Source organism: Esox lucius, chromosome 1 (assembly GCF_011004845.1).
Source record: "Esox lucius isolate fEsoLuc1 chromosome 1, fEsoLuc1.pri, whole genome shotgun sequence".
Taxonomy (NCBI): domain Eukaryota; kingdom Metazoa; phylum Chordata; class Actinopteri; order Esociformes; family Esocidae; genus Esox; species Esox lucius.
Genome location: NC_047569.1, coordinates 20,376,378 through 20,398,870, shown reverse-complemented (window position 1 = coordinate 20,398,870; position 22,493 = coordinate 20,376,378). Strand labels below are relative to the sequence as shown.

Below are 22,493 nucleotides of genomic sequence, written 5' to 3'. Positions count from 1 at the left end.
CAGGAAACGCGACGTGCTTTGCCGCCATACCGCTCCAAACGCTTAACTGTTTTGAATCCAAACCTACTACCAAACAACTGCAACTGACCGTTGGAGGAAACTAGCGTGCTAAGACTTTGATATCGTACTAGCCAGCTTGGCGTTATTACAATTATGTGTTATCTGTGAACATTTACGCGAAAACAGCTGTCGCAAGTACGAATTATAATGTCAATTGTGACAGTACAACTTGGACAATGTGGCAACCAAGTAGGCCTAGAGTTTTTTGAGGTGATCAGCAATGATGCAAATGATAGACAAAGAAAGGTCTACAGTGAATGCACCAATGACAGGTTCTTCAGTGAAACTTCAAATGGAGGTAGGGAAACTGCAAACGTGGGTAGGGTGTTCGGTATACATCTGGTCCTCTCCTTCTAAAGGTAAACCGATACGTAAATAATTTACAATTTTATATATTTTTTTGGCTCAGACCTCGTGGCACGGGCAGTGCTTATTGACATGGAACCGAAAGTCATCTCACAGAGTGTTGCAAAAGCTGTAAAATCTGGGAAGTGGCGATATGGGGAACATTCATACTTCAGCCAGAAACAAGGTTCGGGGAACAACTGGGCCAATGGGTGAGACCGTTTTCAAGGTGTATAATTATTTTGGAGAGACAGGCCACCTTTCAATAATAAGGACTTTTGGTTATACTGTTTGGTCAGGTAACATTCTGGTTAGGAAAAACTCCAGACTCCATTACATTGTACTCTAAGATGACAACAATATTGTTTTCTCCTTTTATTTGTGTGTAGATACTGTGTCCATGGACCTCGTCATGAAGAGTTAGTGGTGGATCTTGTGAGGAAAGAGGTGGAGCGCTGTGATCGTCTGGCAGGCATTATAGCCATGATGAGTGTGGCAGGGGGCACTGGATCAGGGGTGGGCACATACGCCACTCAGTGTCTCCGGGATGCTTACCCAAACTCCTTCATCCTTAACCACCTGACATGGCCGTATGGTACTGGAGAGGTAAGAGGCTTTTGGAAATGTGGACATTTTAGATGTCCTCTAAAAGGGTAGGGTTTCAGACAGTTGTTTTAGTATAGGTCAGGTCTGTCCCAGCTTCAAAGGGAAGCTGCTTCCATCATTATATTACAGGGACCAACAGGAACAGCAAGGTATTTTGCACTCTGTAAGGGGGACACCATGGAGGTGTCAACCATGATGTAGAGGAGAGATTCTCTCTTACCTTCATCAAGTAACTCAGCAGGACAATTTGGCAGAACTGTGTTCCAAGTGACTGAATCATATTTTTTGGCGATGACTGAACAGACTGGGCTTGCACAGTGGACACATTTCTGCACTAACTGTCAGAAACCTCAGTCTCAGGGCAGCTCACCTTTGATGGCCCCTTCAATTAATGTATTCATTGGTACTCTTTGTATGACCAGTTTTTAATGATTGCTGAATAGTTTTTTTTCCTTTGAAGGTAATTGTCCAGAATTACAACTCTGTGCTCACGCTGTCACACCTCTACCAGCTCTCGGATGCCATACTTGTTCACGAAAATGACACCGTGCACAAGATTTGTGCCAAGCTCATGAATATCAAACACATATCATTCAGTGACATCAACAAAGTCATCGCCCACCAGCTAGGTAGTGTTCTTCAGCCTGCGCTCACTGGTGACTCCAATGGAGTCTACAATAAAAACCCTCTAGGTGAGCACACAGCAACACAAGCTATGTACTGCAACAACACGCGTGGTGTACATAACACCCACATATGCAGTAAACCTTCCAATTCTTGTAGGAGGACAAACAAACAAATGTGTTAGAAGGTCATGAAGTTGCATAATACACATTTTGTACTGTTTTCAGCTGAACTGATGAGCGGCCTGGTTTGTCACCCGGAGTACAAGCTTCTGAGTTTGTGCAATATTCCACAAGTGTCCAGCTCTTCAATGGTGTACAGTGTGTTCACCTGGTCGGGGCTTCTCAAACACCTACGTCAGATGCACATTTCCAATACCAAGATGGAAGAAGGTCAGTGTTGTGTTGTTGGAGGCCTTTTCTCAGCCGGTTTTGTTTCTCTCCCCCACTCCTCAAAGTTAATTGAGAAGGAACGGGAATGGAAAATGTTTGTTCCGAATGAGACAGAATTCTCATCGCATCATTGGGTAAAGTACATTTACAGGGGTGGAATCTCCAACTAAGTTTGTAAAACAATATTAAATACATTTATTTAGCTATTATTGTGAAAGATTTCATTGACAAAAAATAGCTGATTATAAGGGAATGTGGATTAGGCTACAGGTTGATGGCCGATGTAAATACTGTTTTGCAGTAGGAACCGCTACCTTGCGAAATTGTGGCTTACGAGGAAGGAAAACTGTGTTCCATTCGCCTACTATTTCTTTGCATGGAAACTTATGAAAAATCAGTGTAAATTGCCAGAAAATGTCAGAATACCAATATTTTATTAACATATTGTGCCATATATATCCACAGATACACAAACAAACATCTACCTGAGTTTAGGCTGACAACCTACTCTTACTTTTCATCTATCACACACATTACTTTTAACTTGCTCCCAAGACACCAAACAGGATTTAGGAAACACCTAGAACAGAGATATAGTCGTGATACATTGGCTGTATTTCACAAACCCCCAAAATGACTTATTGCTCTTATGTACTGGTTACCAACACAACTAGAACACTTAAAAAATCTTAACCTTATTGCTTACATGTACCACATCCATCAGCTAATCAGCATTCAGGCTTCAAACCACGCAGTTTATAAGAAATAAGGCACGAGGGGTGGTATATGTCCAATATACCAGGGTTAAGAGCTGTTCTTATGCACGACACAACACAGAGTGCCAGGGCACAGTCCTTAGCTGTTATATTGGCAATATATCAGAAATCCCTGAGATGCCTTATTGTGCTTATAAAATGGTTACCAACACAATTTAAACATCCAGATAAGTGTGAATAGTCTAGTGTACTATAGGTACATTATACTCTAGAGTCTCTTTTTTTTATTTTTTTGCTCAGTCAATTCAGTACAAATTATTTTTCATAAAAATGTGAATATCGCTGAAAAGTGACAAGTTTGCAGGCCTACTCACTTCTTGACCACTTAGGTTTCAAGTCATGGAGGAGAGGACAGACTTCTTTTACCATGACAAAAAGTCATTAATGCATTGTTCAGGAATAATTGCTGTACTCATCTTTAACACTGGGGGGCAGCATGGGCTAAATAATAACTAACTTAAATTGCAAACAGAGTTCTATTAATATAGCCCAGGGTAAATCAGGTTAAGGACCCTTCTTAAATTTAAATTTAAAAGTAATCTGCACTGCTACTATCAACAAGGAATGGTGCTGTATTGTCCAGAAACATTTAATTTCTATGCAATATGTTTACATTTTCAATTTTTTCATCCTGTTTTAATCTGATTTTGGCTGCTACCAAGAGGTAGCCTGGTTCTCAAATGTATGTAATAAATGTTCACACAGTACTAAAGTTCCACATCCAGAGGTTGATTTGAACACTTTGAGGACTGTTATTATGCAGGCATTGACTGGCAGGTGCGAGCCCCCTGTCTCCAGTCTGGAGGGCTAGAGAGGACCAAAAGTCACAGAAGAAAGGGTTTCAACACCTCCCTAGCCAACCTGCTCATACTGCGAGGAAAGGATGTGTACAGTGCAGAGATAGGTAAGAGACCCAAGCATGTATTCAACTACATTTAAATAGGTAATTTGCTGAATAAAAAAATTGACATCTCTCAATTTCTTTATACAACACAGGACAATTCTTTAGTGGGTCGTGCATCCCAGTCACCTGGAAAGCATTTCAAGTAGCACGTGTCTTTTTTTTTTATAGTTCATTTGTGGAATTTCTTTCTTTCTTGCGTTTGAGCCAATCAGTTGTGTTGTGTCAAGGAAGGGTTCCTTTTCTGTGGCGGCCCTCATGAGACCGTTTCATCATAGTGCCTGATGGGTTTTGCCACTGAACTTTAACAACTTTCAAAGTTCTTGAAATATGAAATGTATTTTGATCTGTTGAACAGTTTTGGTTGCTACATGATTCCATATGTCATTTCATAGTTCTGATGTCTTCACTATTATTCTACAATGTGGAAAATAGCAAAACAAAAAAAATGCCCTGCAATGAGTAGGTGCCCAAACTTTTGACTGGTAATGTTTATTTGTATATAGGTGGATTTCAGGATCCGTCCCTATATACCTCCTGGCTTCCAGCTGTTGAGGCTTTCAGTATTTGGAAAACCCCTGTAACCTTTAACAAGTATGAAAAGTCTGCCACACTTGTCAGCAACAGCCAGGCTCTGCTGCAGCCTCTGGACTACATGGTGGGGAAAGCCTGGAACATGTTTGCCTCCAGGTACAGTGAAACATGTACAAAAGGACACATGAATGCTCACTAATTAGATTAAAGTTTTCCACCAAAACAAACTAAACCACCTTCCCAGAATATTGGTTTTCCACAGGTTCTGATGTGGCCGTTTCTTTCACAGGGCCTACATTCATCAGTACACAAAGTATGGAATCTCAGAGGAGGATTTCTTGGATAGCTTTACATCTCTTGAACAAGTAATCTCTAGCTACAGTCTACTTTAATGCTGCTTTGGACCAGTGATAAGCTGTTTATTCCATTTGACTAAAGCTGGTATTCAGTCTGATTATGGATTTGCACAACACTTTTTCATTTAGGACTGCACTGACATGCAGCATTTACGTGAATGTGGTCTCCCCAAACAAGGTAACAATTACTTTCAAATTGCACACTGCAAATAAAGTGTAATCAGATTAAAATCTAACAGATTCCAAGGTGGTCATTGATGCTACATAAACCCATTGGACAGGAAGATTATTAATATGTAGTAGTCAGGAGCCAAGGCGCGTTCATATAGAATAAATGGCATAATGTACATTTTGTAAATGAGAATTATAATGATTTCACTGTGTCTGAAGGACTAAAAATAATTAACAAAAGCTTTACAACAACATTTTATTAAATACTGTTTGACATTTAAGAACTTACAACTGATGCACAAGTCTTGATGCCCTAAACATTCTTACAGAGAAGTGCGATATGAAGCCACAGAAAGACACTAATAGGTACTAGCTTAAAATTTTGGAACAAGGATAAAATAAGCACTTCAGATGGTTATACCCAGAACTTCAGACAGCTTACAGAATGTTGTTGCCATGTGATTAAATAGCCAACACCAGTCTGATAAGCTATCTGACGAATGGGAGAGGAAGTTACATACCTTCAATGGAAGACCAAGTCTGTACAAACCAGTTTCAGAAGACAACATTTATTTTTCTGTTAAACCATAAACTGTGACAGTATACAACACACTATTGTAAAATTGCAAAAAAAAAAAAAAGGGGGTTTTCCTACATTTTCACAAATCACCAAATAACATTATCTAGATACTTTTTGAGCGTCATGGAACTTACCTTTTAGGTGTTCACATTTTCTAAAAGAGGCAAGCATTATTTTGTCTTGGCAGTTTAATTGCCAAAGCATCATTACCTTAGGAGTAAAACATTTGATACAATTACATGGAGCAAGATTAGAAGAATGCAAACCATTGTTTAGTTTTGTACAATGAGTAAAATAAAGATGGAAAAACTCAGACATGGAAGCAAAGATGATTTAGGCATTTTATATATTCTGATCACAGATTCAGTAAATGTACATAAAATGACACTAAGTATTAAGTTACAAATTATATCACTTCCTTTTTGTTCTCTTTTGGTTCAAGTTAGTCTAGCCCATTAAAAATACATGTGCATACATACCGTCAAGATTATTTACAGGATGTGCAAACCATCAATACCGCGTTGATCCGACTTGATATTGCTATTTTCAATGCCAAACTTGAACTTTCCATAAACAAATAACACAGTCTATTTCTGATCAACAGGACAAAACAATTTAACCCTGAAAAACTTCCATAGCATTGTCAAATCAACATACACAAATTAAGAACAAATCTAGCAATTAAGAACTGTGTTCAATGGAAGTAGGACCCTCCACCTTGCATAAGGCATCGCAGCTGGTGTAATTGCCAGCCAAACAGTTGACATCCAGCTGCTGCTTAGCTGCTCAGAAAGGGTTAATCATATCCTTACATTATTTAATTAATCACACACACTACACACAGATGAGGGCAAACTACAGAACTATAAGGACAAACAAAACAAACAGCACATACACCCGTAAGCACACACAGAATAGGGCCAGTTTTCGCCTTCTGAACTGAAGAGGATGAGGTTAGTTTGAGAGACAAAGCCACTCCGCACAGTCAGTTAGTCTCTTATCACTTTGTTTTCTCCTCGGAGTGCCTCTGTGGCTGACTCTGTTGTAGTCGCTTGGCGTAGCTCTGAGCCATGGAGTTGATGATGGAGATGATAAAATAACAGACCATGACCAGAACCACCTTCTCAAATACCCACGACAGCCAGTTCTCACTCTGCCCAGGGAGACATTAACACAGAGGAACGTTACTTCTGGCATTAAAACTAATGCATTACAATTTGAATTTCCATGTCAAAATAATCATGACTAAAGAACTTGTGATGGTAGTTGTTCTCTTACCGCAGGGGTACCTTCTCCAGTGTGGTGGTGGAGTTTACTCCTCTGGGCCTCCAGGTACTCGCTGAAAGGCTTCTGTATGGAAGGACCTATCCTCGGCAGAGACCTGACATTGCATCAGGGCAAGGGGAGAGGCAGGGATGAAAAAAGGAAGACAGACAGACATACTGCATCTCAGAGCACTTACCGCACAGAAACACCCCCCCCCCCCCCCCCCATCATGTTAAAATGATGAGGCTTTGTAGTGGATCCCTTAGTTTGCAACTACAGGATTTAAGTGTTTCTAGTTACACATTAAATCAGGCTTTAAGCTGGCCTTTAGCTATAAGTTAACATTGTCTATGTGGTGCTTGAGAGCACAGAGTGAAGTGAGCAGGTCCTCAGTCTTATTTATCCTTGAGGTTCATATAGGAGAGCAGGAAGTGACTCGATATGTAGTCATCAAAGTTCTGGGAGGAAACTGATCAAACTAGGCGTGTTCAAAAATATGACTGTCTAAATACGGGAGTGAGAGCAAAGGATTACCTCATTGTGTCAGCCACTCATAGTTAGTTCACCAGGGCTCTTTAGGGCAATGATTCTCAATAGGTGTTGCCTCAGGACTGACATTTTTGTTCTCAATTGCTTCCCAATATTTACAATGCACATTCTTCTTTTGATATCAAGTTAATATAGCAATAACACCATTCCCACCCTTTGCCACTCAATAATTCCTGAAGATTAAAAGCAAGCTCACTTGTTAGAATCTGCTGAATAGCACTATACTGGGATTGAAGAAATAGTTTCAGATAGTTAAATTACTGTTTATGTTCATTGTCATTTCTATGCACTTTCTACCTGGTGTTAAATTCAGACTGGAATACCATTTCATTTTTTGACACCACAACCTAGCCCTGTTTTACAGACAATTTGATGCACTTCCCCCATTCCTTACTATGACATACTATCATCATTCGTAGGTGAACAGTGCGTTACCTAAAGACAGCACCAAAATCATTTAGATAATTTCCTCAATGTTATAATTGAATAGAAAACCAATGTCTTACAAATGTTGTAAATGTTATTTCTGAGTAAGTGAGCTTGGTGATAAGTTTACCATGGTTAAAATCAGTTTGTTTCTATTGAGATTATGATGTAATCTGCAACATTTAAAACTACAATGGACTAAATGGATTCAGGGAAACAATTGGATAATTGTAATTGCTGACCTTAAAAGGAATATGGGTAAGCCCACGCCCAAGCTGGCTTGACTCGCTTAGGGAGAGACACGCGCACACACACACACACACAAGTTTGTATGGCTATCCTCATGGGGACCAGAAAATAGGAATTACATGCTCCCTTGTCCTAACCTTAACCTCAAACATTTATGCCTAAACCTTACCTAGATGTAATGCCTAACCTTAACCCTAAACTTAACCAACAACACCTGGACCTTAAAGAAACCCCAATTCTAAATCCAGAGCCGGAAATTGACTTTTGCCTCATGGGGACCGGCAACAGGTCCCCATGAGTATATTTTTTTCTGGTTTTACTATTCTCATGGGGACATTTGGTCCCCATGAGTATAGGTAGACCTAAAGCACGCACACACACAGGATGCTTAAATCACTAACAGTCCTGATTCAACAAGCAGAAGTAATCACAGTTAACCATTCACTTCAATAATGTCAAACAAGATTTCTTAATTCATTACTCATTAACCGTTAATAAGAAAACAATCTGAACACCGGATATGACCATTTTTTCACTGTTAAAGAAAACAGTCAGAAGTCAAGGCATATCTTGTTGTGTTGGAGTGATTCATATGGACATGAGGATTTACTTTTATTTTCTTGTTTCCCTGCTAATGTTAGCAAAACTGAAAGTTGAACGCTATGCTGAATTAGTCAGTAAAGAACACATTCCATGGGATAGTATCCCACACAGCTAGCTGAACTGTGTAGGACTGTTTTGTGCCAAAAGTTAAAGTATTTCCCCCGCTCCTGTTTTTGTAAAGTGTTTGGTAAAATGAGTGATGAGGTTGTGAGAAATGTAACCAGTCTGAAATTCGAAGGCAGAACTCTGGATGAAAGGAGTGACCATCTATGATATCCTAATTACACTTTGGAACACTGACTTATTGTTCGTTTACATTTATTTTGTTCACTCAAACATAGATAAAACAAGCTGTACCATGGTCAGACTAAGCTCAAAGCTTTATTTATAAATCCAAATTATTTTTGCTATTCCAGATTGCCCTTTAATATAGCAGGTGAACACATCTGATTCTGGTTACATATTTATCATAAGATTTTTATCACACAGAATAATGAAGGCTGTTGACACATTAATGTTGTAGCTGCAATGAGTTCATGCATTTTGTTTCTTAATATATGTAAGCCATGAACAAAGTCTTTAACATTTTCCCTATTTAACTATAGTGCCATGATTACTTCTAGAACTTTTTTAGCATAGTTTACTATCCAGCATTAACTTTTATTTTTATCTAGAATTTCATCCCATGACCAAAAATAAAAGCACTTCATGAATATATATATCCATGACCATTGATATACTCACCCGATAAGGGACACCATCTGCTCCACTATGTGCTTGCTGAACGTTATGATAACAAACAGTTTCTGTGGGAATACAAAGACAAATGAGTCAACTGAGTAGTCATACCCCCTTGCTAGCATTGTATCTACTAGGTCTCAGACAGAAACACAAATGGTGAGTACAGAAGTCTGCATCGAGGTGGGGGACATACTACAGCCAATTTGAACAGTGACACATGCCGTCCCATTTAAGACAGCAAAAGACCCCGAGGTCTTACATCAATCTTTTCAGACTCTCAACAACAGATCCAATGGTCATCTGAAATGGAACCTGTTTTCTTTTTCTTTTTTAAGGGTATGTTACTGTATGTTGGGCATTTTAACAGTAAAGGTTCAGAAATGGTTTGAATGAGTCTGAGATCAGAGGTTGAAGTACAAAGACTCCCCCAGGGCTGGTCATAATCTCTAACCCTAGAGAGCTTTGTCGGAACTGATGAGATCACTGGCTGGTACTTTTAAGATTGATTGGTTGGGTTAGACTGCTCAGCACTCACTGCCACGACTCAAAGACATGAGTCAGTTTCTCACTGTCTGGGAGTAGATTAGTCACTGCAGTAGACTCAACAATACAGCCGGCAATTAAGAGTTTGGTCTGGTTTAGAAAATGCCATGGTTCTCATTTAAGTCCTCTATACTCCTTTAATCTGGAATGGTATTTAACAACAATACTAAAAGTTGTTCAAACACTCAAAACATGAATATAAGCTGTACATACAGTCATGTCCAAATGTATTGGCACCCATGCACTTCCTTTAAATAACTCAGTCTCAAAAAAGACATTGAAATTGACCAAAATATTTGCTAGCCAATCCAGCATTTTGCGTTTAACAGTTTCTGGCTAGTTTTTCAAATGTGTTTGGGGTCACTGTCCTGCTCAAAGACCAAAGACCTCTGAAATAAGTTTAGGTCTTTCTGGCATTTTTTCTCTCCATCTTTCAGCCGTGGGTCTCCTACCATACAACCCCCTCTCACTTGCAGTTGGCGACAGATGGTGCGAGTCCAAATTACTGTACTGTGTCTCTGAAGGTCAGCTTGTGTCTGGTTAGTCGACCTAGGTGTTTTTTCCACCATTCCAACAATCCTTTAATGCGATCTTCCATCAAATTTTCCCTTGCAGCTAACATCCAGGGAGGCTGGATATAGTGGCATGGGCCTTAAACGTCTTGATAATATTACGTGGGCGGAAAGACTTCAAACTTCAAGGTTTCTGGAGATAATCTTCACTGTCCATGCTTTGCTACACTTTTTTGTGTTTGCCCCACTTCAGACAGTTCTCTGGTTTTCTGTTTTCTTCATGCTCATTGCATTACACGCAGAACAAGAGAATGAGTCCTTTTCTCTTTTCAAACTAGCTGAAAAGTGAATTTCAAAATCACAGGCACTTCCAACTCAACACAGGGGAGTTCAATTCCAAGGTAAGAAGGAATCACCTGATAGAAATGTGTTAAATACATATTTACAATGTGGAAAAATGAATATTCAGATTTTAAAGTTTTGTTCAACATTAAACCAAAGAAATACATACATGGAAATCAAAAGATTTCTAGAACAAATGTAAAACATTATTCAAAAGTGCATGGGTGCCAAAACAGTTTTGACAGTGTCTGAACACAAAGGTGGGTGGTACAATTAAGTTAAATATATTCACTTGAATATGCATCTTGATGATTGCTTTCCCAATAAGCGTTGCGCCGAAGAAAGTCCAAAATGGTACCAGGAAATGGCCACATGTTATACCAGCCAGGTCAAATAGAGGATTAGGGATCTGAAAGACAAGTTGCAGAACATGAAAATATCACTTGAAATACTAATTTACCTCTTTTACTTCTTTGTATTTTCAGTTTGTCTTTTACATATTAACAAATAATATCCATAGCATTACATTTTTGGCTGCATTTGAATTTTGAAAATCTAAAACATTGTTCACACTGGCAGTTTCAAGTCAACTCAAATTCCCCTAAGTATTCCCCTATTTCCCCTCAGTCCGAACTGGCAAAAGCCAAATGGAATTGTATATTTAAAGCCACATATATCAAACCACTTTAATAGATGGTTTGAAATCAGATTATTGGCCATGTGACCTGTGTTTAAAAGTCTAATAAAATATATTGCCCTTGTTTTTTAGGCAGCTCCTGCTATCTTGATATCACAAGAATGTGGTTGCTTACTAGACTGTCCAAAAACAATGGAGGAGAGTATTATTTAAAATGATGCCCATGACATGCTATACAGGGGAACCAACAGCAAATGACTTCTATTTGAACACACACAGCCCATACTCCATAACTAAAAGTTACTTTAAGCAGTAAGCCTTGCAGTGTGAACAAAGCTTAAGATAAGGTCTATGTCAAGCCTTCCTCTAAATGTTGTTTGGCAAAACAAAGAAAATGGCCTTTGGACTTACAGATGCACAGGCTAGAATCCCAAAGAATCCCACTTTCTGCACCATGTTCTGAACACCAATTTTTGCTCTTGTGACAAAGTCCTGCAAAAACAATGTTCAAACAGCTTGGATCCAATGTAATTCATGCTTATCAAACTTATAATCTCTTTTAGTTTTTCTATTATAAGAAATCTCTATTCCAGGGTGGATATGACCCACCAGGAGGTCTAATCCAGGTGCTTTGATTAAATTATTTTCATAATATACACACATACATTTTGTGACAGTGGTCTGACATTCATACTGCTTTATGTGTCCAACTTGGTAATAATCACAGTTGAAAGCAAACGCAGCATCACAAATTCAAGAAATGATCGATAGGAATATGTAAACAATAATATTATTTACAGCGTGTTAATATTTCATAAAACGAAGACAAAGTATACTGGAACGTTCCTGTAGACTTTCATTCATTGCACTAACACTATTTAGCATTGGCTTGCAAAAACATCTCTATACTCGACACAGATACATACATCACTGTCTTCCCCAGAGTCATGAGTACTCTAAATACAAAGTGCTTCTTTGATAAAATCCCTTACTACCGTCTTAAGACATGAAAGACAACTTTAAAACATGTCCTAAACTATTTCAGTTGTATACATCAAGTCAAAAGCATGATATATTTTACAAATAGACTTTGTTCAGTCAGAGATCCAATCTAAGGGGTGGGCCCCGGGTCACGTTAACAGGCTCCTGACATCACCTGTCCCTCAAATTAAATGCTCATGAACAGAGAGAAGACATCAGTGTTGATTAAAGGGGAGCTTGTTTTACAGTGACTCACTCCACTAACTGAGAGCTTCCTGGAAATGGTAGGAGGGGATTTCTGAAAAGTAATGTGACAACTGGAGGCCAATCACAGACTGAAGCAGGGTATTAGGGCATGTAAGAGATCCCCACTAGGGTGGCAACAACTAACTGATAAAAATGTATAACACTGATTGTTGGAAATGAATTATTAATTAGCAGGGACTACATGAGACAGAGCGAAAAAGGAATCATTTTAAGAGTGCAGTGCACAGCACTTTCACAGAGCCTCCGTATGGGTTTGACATGTCGTAAGCTGCATGTTGAAGATCTTCAAGGCATCTTTGAGTTTCCACTGCTGTAACAATTACCGTAGAACCACCAACATGGGTAGTTTTCTGCACATGCTTTCTATTTGTTTTATTACTACCATCAAGTTGTTGGGGGGGGGGGATTAGCAAGGTGAGGAAAAAGACATTTAATAAATTAAAAACTTGCATTAAGTCCCGGAATACCCGATTCATTATAAAATCAATAGATGAACTGATTATTAAAACACTTGTCAGTTGCAGTTCCTAGTCCCCACTCACCTGTGCGCTCTCTGCCTGCTCCAGCATCTCCTCAAACTCCTCATAGTCTTCATCATCTGGATCTGCTCCAGATAGCCTGGCTGCTCGAGCCATGAAGTAGGGGGGCAGCTCCCCGATGGCTGTACCTGCCCCCTGTAGAGACAGTCACATACTGAGTTTGCACTGGTTCCAATCACTCCAGGCCCTATGTTTCACCATGGTCTATCATTAGATGCATCTGCTTCTATTGTCAAATGATCCCATACAGGTACTTGTATGTGTTCTATACATAGTGTGTGTATATACACACACACCATGTGGCCAGTTTAATGGCTACACCATCCAATTCACATAGATTAGATTTTCCCTACAGAAAGGGAGTCAGGTGGCTGCGGCATGCAACTTCAAAAAACCCTAGGGTATTTAAGAGGTGAAAAACATTGGGACAAGGGTCCAACGTCTCCTAGTTCCTGTTACATCATGCTGATGACACAGTAAGAATTTGACTTAAGCAGCCATGGACCCATCCTGTGACAACAGTACAGACTGGTGGCAGGGGTATATTGGTGTGGGAGGTGCTTTGCTTAGACACACTAGATCCATTAATATCAACTGAGCCATGTTAATACACTGTAAAACCCAAGCCCCAAAGAACTCCAGCTGTTCTGTAGGCAAAGGACCAGGAGCTAGATGGGGGAGCTAATAAACATGCCACAGAGTATTTATGACCCCGCACTCGACACCTATTTAAAACAGTGTGCTGCAAAGTTTTTTGGAATGTTCTTTTTTGGAATGTTCTGCATTCCAAAAAAGAATGACACAGTTCCTTCGAATGAAGCTCTTAAATTTGACTAGAGACTTTCATTTGGACCAAGGTAGAGAAGCCTGCACTGATGCAGCCTACTGTGTGAGGTGCATGCCCATTGTCGTTTGGCAACCACTGGTCTTGGTCAATGGGACTTATTTTTGGCATTTAAGACAGACTGAAACTTACCCACATACAGGCTTCGAGGCGGACCTTGGAGACGATGGACCAAAGGGAGATGCTGCCTTCCACCCCCCCTCCATCTGGGCAGATGATCTGGTCTGGGTAGGGGGGCTCAGGGAAGTCAGTAGAACCACACTCATATGCAGCCAGGGTGACTGATGCTATATGTGGACCCTGAGAGAGGCATTTGTTAGTTCAACTGGACTTAAACAGAGACAGTGCAAGCAGAGGTGAATGTTCATGCACAGAAAGCAAAAGCCTTTGAGGTTTACTTGAAACAAACATCTTTGCAATTTGAGTAGTAATTTGATTCCATATTTGTTAATACTTTCTTTAGCAGATGAAGTAAACACCAATAACCTATCCAACGATGTAATTTTGGCAAGTAATTAAAAGCCACATCAAAAATAAGGGAAATGTTGAGCGATACATTTCACATAAAGGAAGCATTAACTACTATGCGGGCCGGTCAGACACTGACCATACAAGAAGCATGGAGTAGTATGCCTCTAAAAATGGTTTAGCAGACTCTTCAAAATACAGGGCTGTGTAAAATAAAAATCTGTTTAATTATGACTTGTTTGGACGATCTGGATTGATTCTTAAAATCCAGGAATCGGGACAAACGTATCCACGCAGACTGCTTTCAAACCAACAGCAACTGCATGCTTGCTTGGTCAAGAGAGGCACAGTGCAACCTTTATTATTAAAATGTTTATACTGTAGCACTACAGCCAGCCATGAGCTTGAAGAGAAGCAGAAGTTGCGAGACCTGCCTTTACCCAGGCCGCCTACTGACATGGTGACCCAGTGGAATAGTGTGATGGAGATCCTACAAAAGTTCCTGGTGCAGCAGCCAGCCATCTCAGCACCTCTAATGTCACTAGTGATGTGCACTCCGCAAACGATCGATTCTTTCTGAATGGTTTTTCACTGACTTAAAAGTCGAAGGGTTTGTCACAATGTTCAACAACATCATTGGTATCATGGTACACCAAGCGCTCTCACCAACGGCTCTTCATAGAATAAAATTGATCAAGCCAGACAAAATTATAAATATGTTTATAACAGGATGCAGAGTACAATAATGCAGGGAACTGATTATTGATTGTGACTATACACATTTATACGAAAAAAAGGTGTGCAAAGCTGTCGTCAAGGAAAAGGGTGGATTCTTTGAAGAATCTAAAATATAAATTATACTTTTTTTCATAGTTTTGATGTCTCCAATATTGTTGTACAATGTGGAAAATCTTAAAAATAAAGAATTACCCTTGAATGAGTAGGTGTGTCTACACTTTTGACTGGTACTGTGGGTACACCAGTCTGGTACTAATTTCAGTAACTCTGTCTGAATGCTAATGAAGTCCTGCAGAATATTAATGAGGTGTCAATTGACAATTTCTGTAAATACTATTTATTTTTAGACTCCTCTCTAAATTGAGTTAACTGCACCCATATCTATCTGATGTATTTGCTATATAAGAATTCTGGCTACTTCCTAGCCATTCCTGGCTATAATAGATTTTTGTCAGGATAGATCTGCCAAGGGTGGGTTGGAGAATCTACCACAGTGTTATTTAATCTAGGTACTTACCTAAACAATTTAAGCTTTTGCTTGTACAATTACATTTCTGTAGCAGGGGTCCAGACAAACTATTTCCACAGAGTTTTTCAGTTGGTGGCACCAGCAAATGATTTGGTCGTACCCCAAAACTATTTTCTTATATAACAATGAGTAAAACAAGTATATGGCTCATAAGTTATTTTCAGCATTAAGATTAATTCAGCAATATCATTAGGTTTTGTTTCAACTGCTGTCCTTTAAGTTTATGATCAGGCGACTAGCATTGGTACAAAGGTCTCTTTTTTATCATCAACGTAATTATACCTACACCTATTAGAGCACTCTTATCAGGTCAATATGCAAATAAGCCATACATATTCACAAAACTTCCATTGTAGAGAAAACCATTTTCTTGGATTGATTTAGCTATTATAAATCATACATTTTGGAAACCTAAGTTACAAACTACAAGTATCTCTTACAGAATGTTTCAGACTTGTTAATGTGGTTTAAATGGGCTACATTTCAGCTTCAACATGGTCACCGTAATTCCCCACACATAACCCGCACCATTCATTTTATAGTATTAACCGCACTGCCCGGAAATACATTGTACATTATTATTAAACATTTGTCATATGGTGCTACCAAACTTCATTTGTAACACCAATTATATCATATTTACTACATGAGTTTGAGAGCTCTACATCAAGCAATCTTTGAAAAAGTGTGCCAGTGGAAGTTTTAAAAACATGAACGCCTGGATTAGCCACTGTGGCTGAAAATATGTTCAAAATCTGTGTGGAAGCTGAAGTTTATAAACAGGAAATTGAGGTAGATTGAAGTTCTTTGCTTGACAGTTGCAAGGTCACAAACAATCACAATAAGAATGAATCACATCACCGTTGCGATTCACATCAAGAAACTTTAAATAAAAAAAAAAAAATTCAAAGGTTGCACTAGAGCAAGTAATTAAAAAGCCATGAAAAAAGGTCACAAAATTCAACCACTGGTGTGGCAGTTGGAAGTCCTATCTAGATACAACTCTCACGGTGGCTGTTATAGATTCCTTTTGGCTCCCAGTTGTGCTCTGACCACCCTCAGTTAGCTCACTGCTCCACACCTGTCCTTAGGGAACCTGTTAAGGCAACTGAAACTGGGACATGCTTAAAACCCATTCTCCTGTCCAACTAGCGCTGGATGCCCTAAATCTCCCTCAAATCATAGAGGAACCGACCAGATACAACCATAAGACTATGAACAAGGGCACTGTCATTGATATTATCCTCACAAACATGCCTGCCAAATGCACCTATGCGGTTTCCTGCAAAGACCTTAGTGATAACTATCATTGCCTGTATTCCCAAAAGTACCTTTCAAATGCCCTACAGTCCTTATTGTCAAGCACATGAATGAACAAGCATTCCTACATGACATGACCTATATGCACTGGCACAGAATCAGCAGTATCCCCTTAGAATTTATTTATTTTTTAAATACTTCCCACCATTTTTAATAAACATGCCCCGCCAAAGAAATGTACATGGAAATGTGCTGCCTGTGGCCCTAATCAGAATCAATTATGGGACACTGTCAAATCTATAGAAAATAAAATAACTCTCAGCAGCCTGCATCACTCAAAATCTAAAACACTTACCTCTGATAAAGTCCAAATGATCACAAGATTGAATAACCATTTTGCTTGGGCTGGCAACGCATTTAAATCAGGAATGTCTATTCCCACTTCTGGTGCTGCTGCACATTTTACATACAAAGTCTTCACCCAGAACTGCCTCCTAGTTCCTTCTTTAATCCAGTTCAGATCAATAAGGTCCGGAAGGAGCTCCAACACTTAGATCCTAACAAACCTTCGGGGCTAAGTGATCTGCCTCTGTCATTGCAGTCCCTATCAGTTGCCTAGTCAACCTTTCATTACAATTATCTGTAATCCCTACAATTGTCTGTAATGAAAGCCATGGCTGTCATTCTCTCTTCAAAGGGGGCAACAAGCTAAACCCGAATTGTTATAGGCTAACTCCTATCCTGCCCTGCCTATAAAGTCTTTGGAAGTCTGGTAACTAAACAGATAAGTCACCATTTTGAGACCCACCATATTCTTTCTGTGGTGCAGTCAGGCTTGAGAGCTGGCCATGGCAGATATGTAATTTAGGACCTTGAGTGTAGCTGCATATCTGCCATAGACAACAAACAGTACTGTGCAGCTGTTTTTAATTGAGCAAGCCATAGCCTTAGACTCATCATTTCATCCTAATTATTAGACTCAAACACCTCAGATACTCAGAGAGCTGCTTAGCCTGTTTGGAAAAATACTTTGTGTAAAATGTGAGGGCTTGCTGTCCATCTATTCCCAGGCTGACCATATTCTCTCGATAGACCTACATCAGTAATTTTGCAATGGCTTTTGGTGACTTATACACCTCTACACAGACAACACTGATTTCTATATTGGCTCTACATTGAACTTTGTGCTGACCACCCTACAACACAGCTTCAATGATAACCAAATGCTCCACTTCAACAACTACTCAACTCCAGCAGAACTAACGGACCTCGACATGCCTGCCCTATAACCACTCACCTTAGGTTCATGTCAATAACTATAAATACCTTGGGTTGGCTCACATATGTAATTTAAGTACTCTACTGGGAATGACTGGAAGTAACCGCAAGAGTCTAAAACATGACACTTCACCCCTTACTCAAAAGGCAGCTCTGACTTAACTGTCTGAGCTGCTATCTGATCACTGCACGAGCTAAGCATCTCCTCAAATGGTGACCAAAATCTGCATCATAATATTTTGTTTTTTTAGGTTATTACTTTATATGGTGATCGATGCACATTCCCTATCTATAAATGTTTGTCTCAAATCATTCATTGTTGACCAAATACTTATTCCATTTAAAATGTTTGTGTTTATCATATTCATGTGTAACTGCATGTTTTTTCTAGCAATTATGCCAATGTGTATTGTAAATGACAGTTGTTTCTTAATCAGCATACCTGGTTAAAATAAATGGGAAATAATATAATAGTGAAATGCATTGCTGTTTGATCCACATCAAATGAAGAGATCAGAACTGAACACATGGAAACAATTAGAGTATGAAGTCACCAGCTGGACAAACTGTGGATAAGTATAAGATTTACGGAAGTCAGACATTTTAAGTAAACTGAGTATTTTAATAAAAGAAAGATGAAAGTCTGCATTTTCTGGTTACGAACTTCTGCTTAATGTCTTAAATGTTACATGAGTCCCATTTGCTTAGTGAGAATAAGCACATGCCTGTCAACACATTCACTTAAACTACAACCTTGTTTCCAAAAATGTTGGGACGTTGTGAAAATGTAAAGAGAATGCAATGATATACTAATAATTTAAACCCTATATTCAATAGAAAAAGGGCAACATATCAAATGTTTGAATTGAAAAATAAATGCCCACTTAAAATTTGATGCAAGTAACACATTCCAAAAAAAAGCTGGGAAAGGGACAACAAAAGACTGGGAAAGTTGCGTAATGCAAAGAAAAGAACCTGGTGGAACATAAACTAATTAGGTTAATTGGCAACAAATCAGATACATGATTGGGTATAAAATGAGCATCCGCGAGAGGATGAGTCTTTTAGAATAAAAAATGGGGAGGGGTTCACCACTAGGAGAAAGACTGTGCAGGCAAATTAAGAATATTATTTCTCAATGTAAAATTGTAAAGAATTTGGGAATCTCATCATCTACTGTACATAATAATATATTTACTGGTTATGGAAGAGGCTAATCATGTTCACAAACACCCACAACTCTACCACCATCCTCAGAAAGGTACTGGCTTTTCCAGTTATAAAATAGCTTGTTTTTGTTGCCACTGACAACAGGCAAGGGAAGAGTGGCTTTCTTACCAGGTAAAGTAGAAAGGTGTGTAGGCCTGTCCCAAGGCCAACTGACGACAGGATTCCCAAGCCTACCCAATAGGCACACCACAGGAACCTCTTCTCTAGGTACTGTACATACTGCAGAGTGTACAAAATAACAGCACAGAGGGGAGGAGGGAGAATTTAGCTTAAATAAATATGGCCATGACATATGACTCCATAAGACTGGTTAAAAATTAGGGAATGTGAAACACCCACACAAATATTGCATTGCATAGAGATTGTGACAGCACTGCTCATGCTTCCAAATGTTTAAAAGCTATTAAACCTTGGACACACCATTCATTAAAAAGATTAAACATTTTAAACGTAGGTACAAAACAACCATAATCCACAACTATTTACCTCTAATATTTGGAACTGTTCACCACAGATTCAATTTTTGTACCTATTCAACTTGAAAGCACAAAACCCAGCAAAATCAACATGTTAATCCTAAATAATAATTGTCTCTCTCTTCCCAAACCATAATTACAGAAACGGTGGAGTGTATGAGCACTCAGAAGTAATTGGGGTTTGTGATTTTTCATCAATACATATGAGTAATTCAGCAGATGCACCTATCTAGAGCGACTTACTAGTAATTCAATTCGTCTTCGGATAATTAAATGGGACAACAAAACCCAGCAACGCGAAGTACATATTCCTCAATGAAGTAACTATCAGCAAAGTCAGTGTTATAACAAATAAATGTGACACCATTAGTTCACAAAAGGCAAAGGTGGTAGGGAGGTGAGAGGGAGTGATAGTCTAAGAGACCAGACATTGCAAATTGAAGAGCTTGTGTTAGAGCCTGAAAATAGGGAGGGGCGTCTCCATTTTCAGCTTCCTTACCATCTGGTGTGCTCCATCAGTGGAGTAGGCTAGGGAGAAGAGTGAACACAAGCCCAGGAACAAGAACACCATACCCCTTCTTCGCCATAATCTGTAGAGAGGAAAATGTCTGTATAACTAGACTGCCACTTAGACTGCCCCCCCGCCCAGTTAAGGTTAAGTAGTGGTGGTTTACTTTAATGTCCACTCCTTTATTATGATTAGGCTTTCCAGGAGGAAGAACTGTAGGGTGACGATAGGCCTTTTCCACAAAACCAGGGACAGGCGCTTTTCTCTGTCTTTCTGCCTCCTCTCACTCACCAGAGTGTCTGTAGATACAGCAACACACATCAGATAAACATACAGTAGGCTTTCTATCAAATTTGTCTGGACAATGGCTATCAGCTATGTCAATTTGTCTAAACATGAGCAGGAGCACAAATACTATAGTAGTACTCTAGGCGACTGAATCATTGTGTAGATTCTAGACTGGTAATGAGCACCCAATAGTTTTGGACCATTATATCAATACAATAGAACAGTGTTTAGTTGCTGCATAGAACACAACCCTTCTCCTTCCTGTGTTGTTGATCTGTTTTCCATAAAATCTGCATAACGTTGATTTACTTGGAAGTTTCAAAACCGACCTGCAAAATGACCGTTCTGTTTGTCTTTGCTTCCTCGCTTCTGATGTTCACAGTTTGCGCCATTCACTGCCATCTCACTCACTGCTAAATCGAGGACAGTATTCTGCAGGGTTTGAATATAGTAGAACAAGGTGATCAGTTCAATTCTGTACTGATCATTTGGTAAATGTTGCAGTTTTCATGGTACTTAAGTAAAATATAAACAATTACGTATGAATGCGTGTCGAATAACTTACGGTCTTTAACATACTTCCGTAGACAGATAATGAATTTGGACAATCTAAATCAATGTTTTGACACATTTAGGCTATACAGTCCTATAAACTGCAATGACGACAATAGTCGACAATTCACTGGGTATTTTACAGGAATACCCAACTAAATGATTGGTAGCGTTATTTTAATATAGATAGATATTTACCAAATTACGGAGGAACTAATAAATGAGTCCAAAAACACGGTATAATTGCTTTTAATAATCCTAGTGAAATCGTTAGTCCTGCCTACTAGTCTTAGTAAGACTAGCACATTAGCGTTGCAACATTTCCTCAAGATGACGTTAACGCTAAGATAGCTAGCCGGCAACAGCCGATTAACGCATTACTGAACTGTAACCACGCTGTGTGTATCACAATCGTAGCTAACAATAAGAGCAGCGGCCTCACATGACAATATAAAACATAGCCGGTTAACTACAGTTTATTATTCAATGTCCCTGTAAATGACAAATTATAAAGCCAGCGAGCTAACTTACTGGCACCACTACCTGGAAAATATTAATGCTAGGATCAGTATAACGAAGAATAAAGGTCACGTTTGGAACAATAATTTCGTGTCTTCCGACGTACACGATTACACTGTCAACCATGGAAACATTAGAACTAAAGATACATGTATTACTTCACCTCAAATTAAATAAATGAACTTCCATACCTACCAGAAACGCTTTAAAGTAGACAAGGTAAAACTAGACAAGCACTTCCGGCTCACGGAATCCTTAATCACTGTCTTATTCTTTGAGGTAACATGGCGGGTTACAAAATATAAGGGGTGTATTGCCGCCACCTACTGGGTGGGGTGATAACTGAATCTCTTTTAAACGCAAAAAGACACAACGACAGTCAATATTGAGTGAATAATACACCAAAAATTTGAAACACAAAACGTTTTCAAAAACATATTCGTTGAATAACTGTTTTTATCAAAGGCAAACTAGAAGGTAAATAAAAGATGTGCAGTAGTCTAGAGAGCAGTGTCAAACACTGGTACAAGTCTAATACTGATAGTGATAAGCCCCCAATATTTACATTAATGAATGAACCAAACAGTAAACACTGGTATTCTTACAAATTCTGAAGCTTGGGAACACTTAATCACACAGTGGGTCTCAATGAACTAAATATATTGAAGATCAAAGTCTTTACTGTACATGGTGTAATTTGTTGAGAACTAAATGACGTAACAACGGGCTGGATTCAAACTCACACTGAAAATCAAAGTAAACAATTGAAATCACAGGCAGTTCCAACGTGTGTGAATTCACAG

The 22,493-nt window shown here is 39.0% G+C and overlaps 2 protein-coding genes across 4 annotated transcripts; one reads left to right on the top strand and one right to left on the bottom strand.

The window, feature by feature from the left end:
- tubd1 (tubulin, delta 1) lies at nucleotides 1-4,825 on the top strand. The gene is made up of 8 exons (XM_010890613.5): nucleotides 1-358; nucleotides 470-617; nucleotides 795-1,011; nucleotides 1,472-1,703; nucleotides 1,863-2,027; nucleotides 3,567-3,707; nucleotides 4,211-4,394; nucleotides 4,528-4,825. Exons 1-8 carry the CDS (start codon nucleotides 208-210, stop codon nucleotides 4,628-4,630), a joined length of 1,341 nt encoding a protein of 446 aa, XP_010888915.3. The 5' UTR covers nucleotides 1-207; the 3' UTR covers nucleotides 4,631-4,825.
- An 847-nt stretch (nucleotides 4,826-5,672) lies between these two features.
- vmp1 (vacuole membrane protein 1) lies at nucleotides 5,673-21,965 on the bottom strand. Of its 3 annotated transcripts, none has more exons than XM_010890211.3 (12): nucleotides 21,886-21,965; nucleotides 20,949-21,051; nucleotides 20,498-20,630; nucleotides 20,323-20,413; nucleotides 19,456-19,566; nucleotides 13,977-14,144; nucleotides 13,004-13,135; nucleotides 11,625-11,705; nucleotides 10,869-10,985; nucleotides 9,183-9,244; nucleotides 6,624-6,726; nucleotides 5,673-6,498 (listed from the first exon to the last, which is right to left on the bottom strand). In XM_010890211.3, the coding sequence occupies exons 2-12, from the start codon at nucleotides 21,019-21,021 to the stop codon at nucleotides 6,346-6,348; spliced, it is 1,224 nt and encodes a 407-aa protein (XP_010888513.2). In that variant the 5' UTR covers nucleotides 21,022-21,051; nucleotides 21,886-21,965; the 3' UTR covers nucleotides 5,673-6,345. The 3 variants fall into 3 exon arrangements, with proteins under 3 accessions (XP_010888513.2, XP_010888594.2, XP_010888434.2); XM_010890292.4 differs by having other exon boundaries at nucleotides 21,882-21,927; XM_010890132.4 differs by lacking the exon at nucleotides 21,886-21,965 and adding an exon at nucleotides 21,185-21,282.
- Between the last annotated feature and the right edge of the window lie 528 nt (nucleotides 21,966-22,493).

What these genes read in the sequence shown, in the direction of transcription:
- tubd1 (XM_010890613.5), top strand. Translation starts at nt 208, where the DNA reads ATGTCAATTGTGACAGTACAACTTGGACAATGTGGCAACCAAGTAGGC. An exon ending in CAATACCAAGATGGAAGAAG is followed by an intron (nt 2,028 to 3,566) that starts GTCAGTGTTGTG and finishes GTTATTATGCAG; the next exon opens with GCATTGACTGGCAGGTGCGA. An exon ending in TGTGTACAGTGCAGAGATAG is followed by an intron (nt 3,708 to 4,210) that starts GTAAGAGACCCA and finishes ATTTGTATATAG; the next exon opens with GTGGATTTCAGGATCCGTCC.
- vmp1 (XM_010890132.4), bottom strand. Translation starts at nt 21,250, where the DNA reads ATGTGTCAAAACATTGATTTAGATTGTCCAAATTCATTATCTGTCTAC. An exon ending in ACAGAACGGTCATTTTGCAG is followed by an intron (nt 20,631 to 20,948) that starts GTCGGTTTTGAA and finishes CTGTATCTACAG; the next exon opens with ACACTCTGGTGAGTGAGAGG. An exon ending in GGATTCTAGCCTGTGCATCT is followed by an intron (nt 10,986 to 11,624) that starts GTAAGTCCAAAG and finishes CTTGTCTTTCAG; the next exon opens with ATCCCTAATCCTCTATTTGA.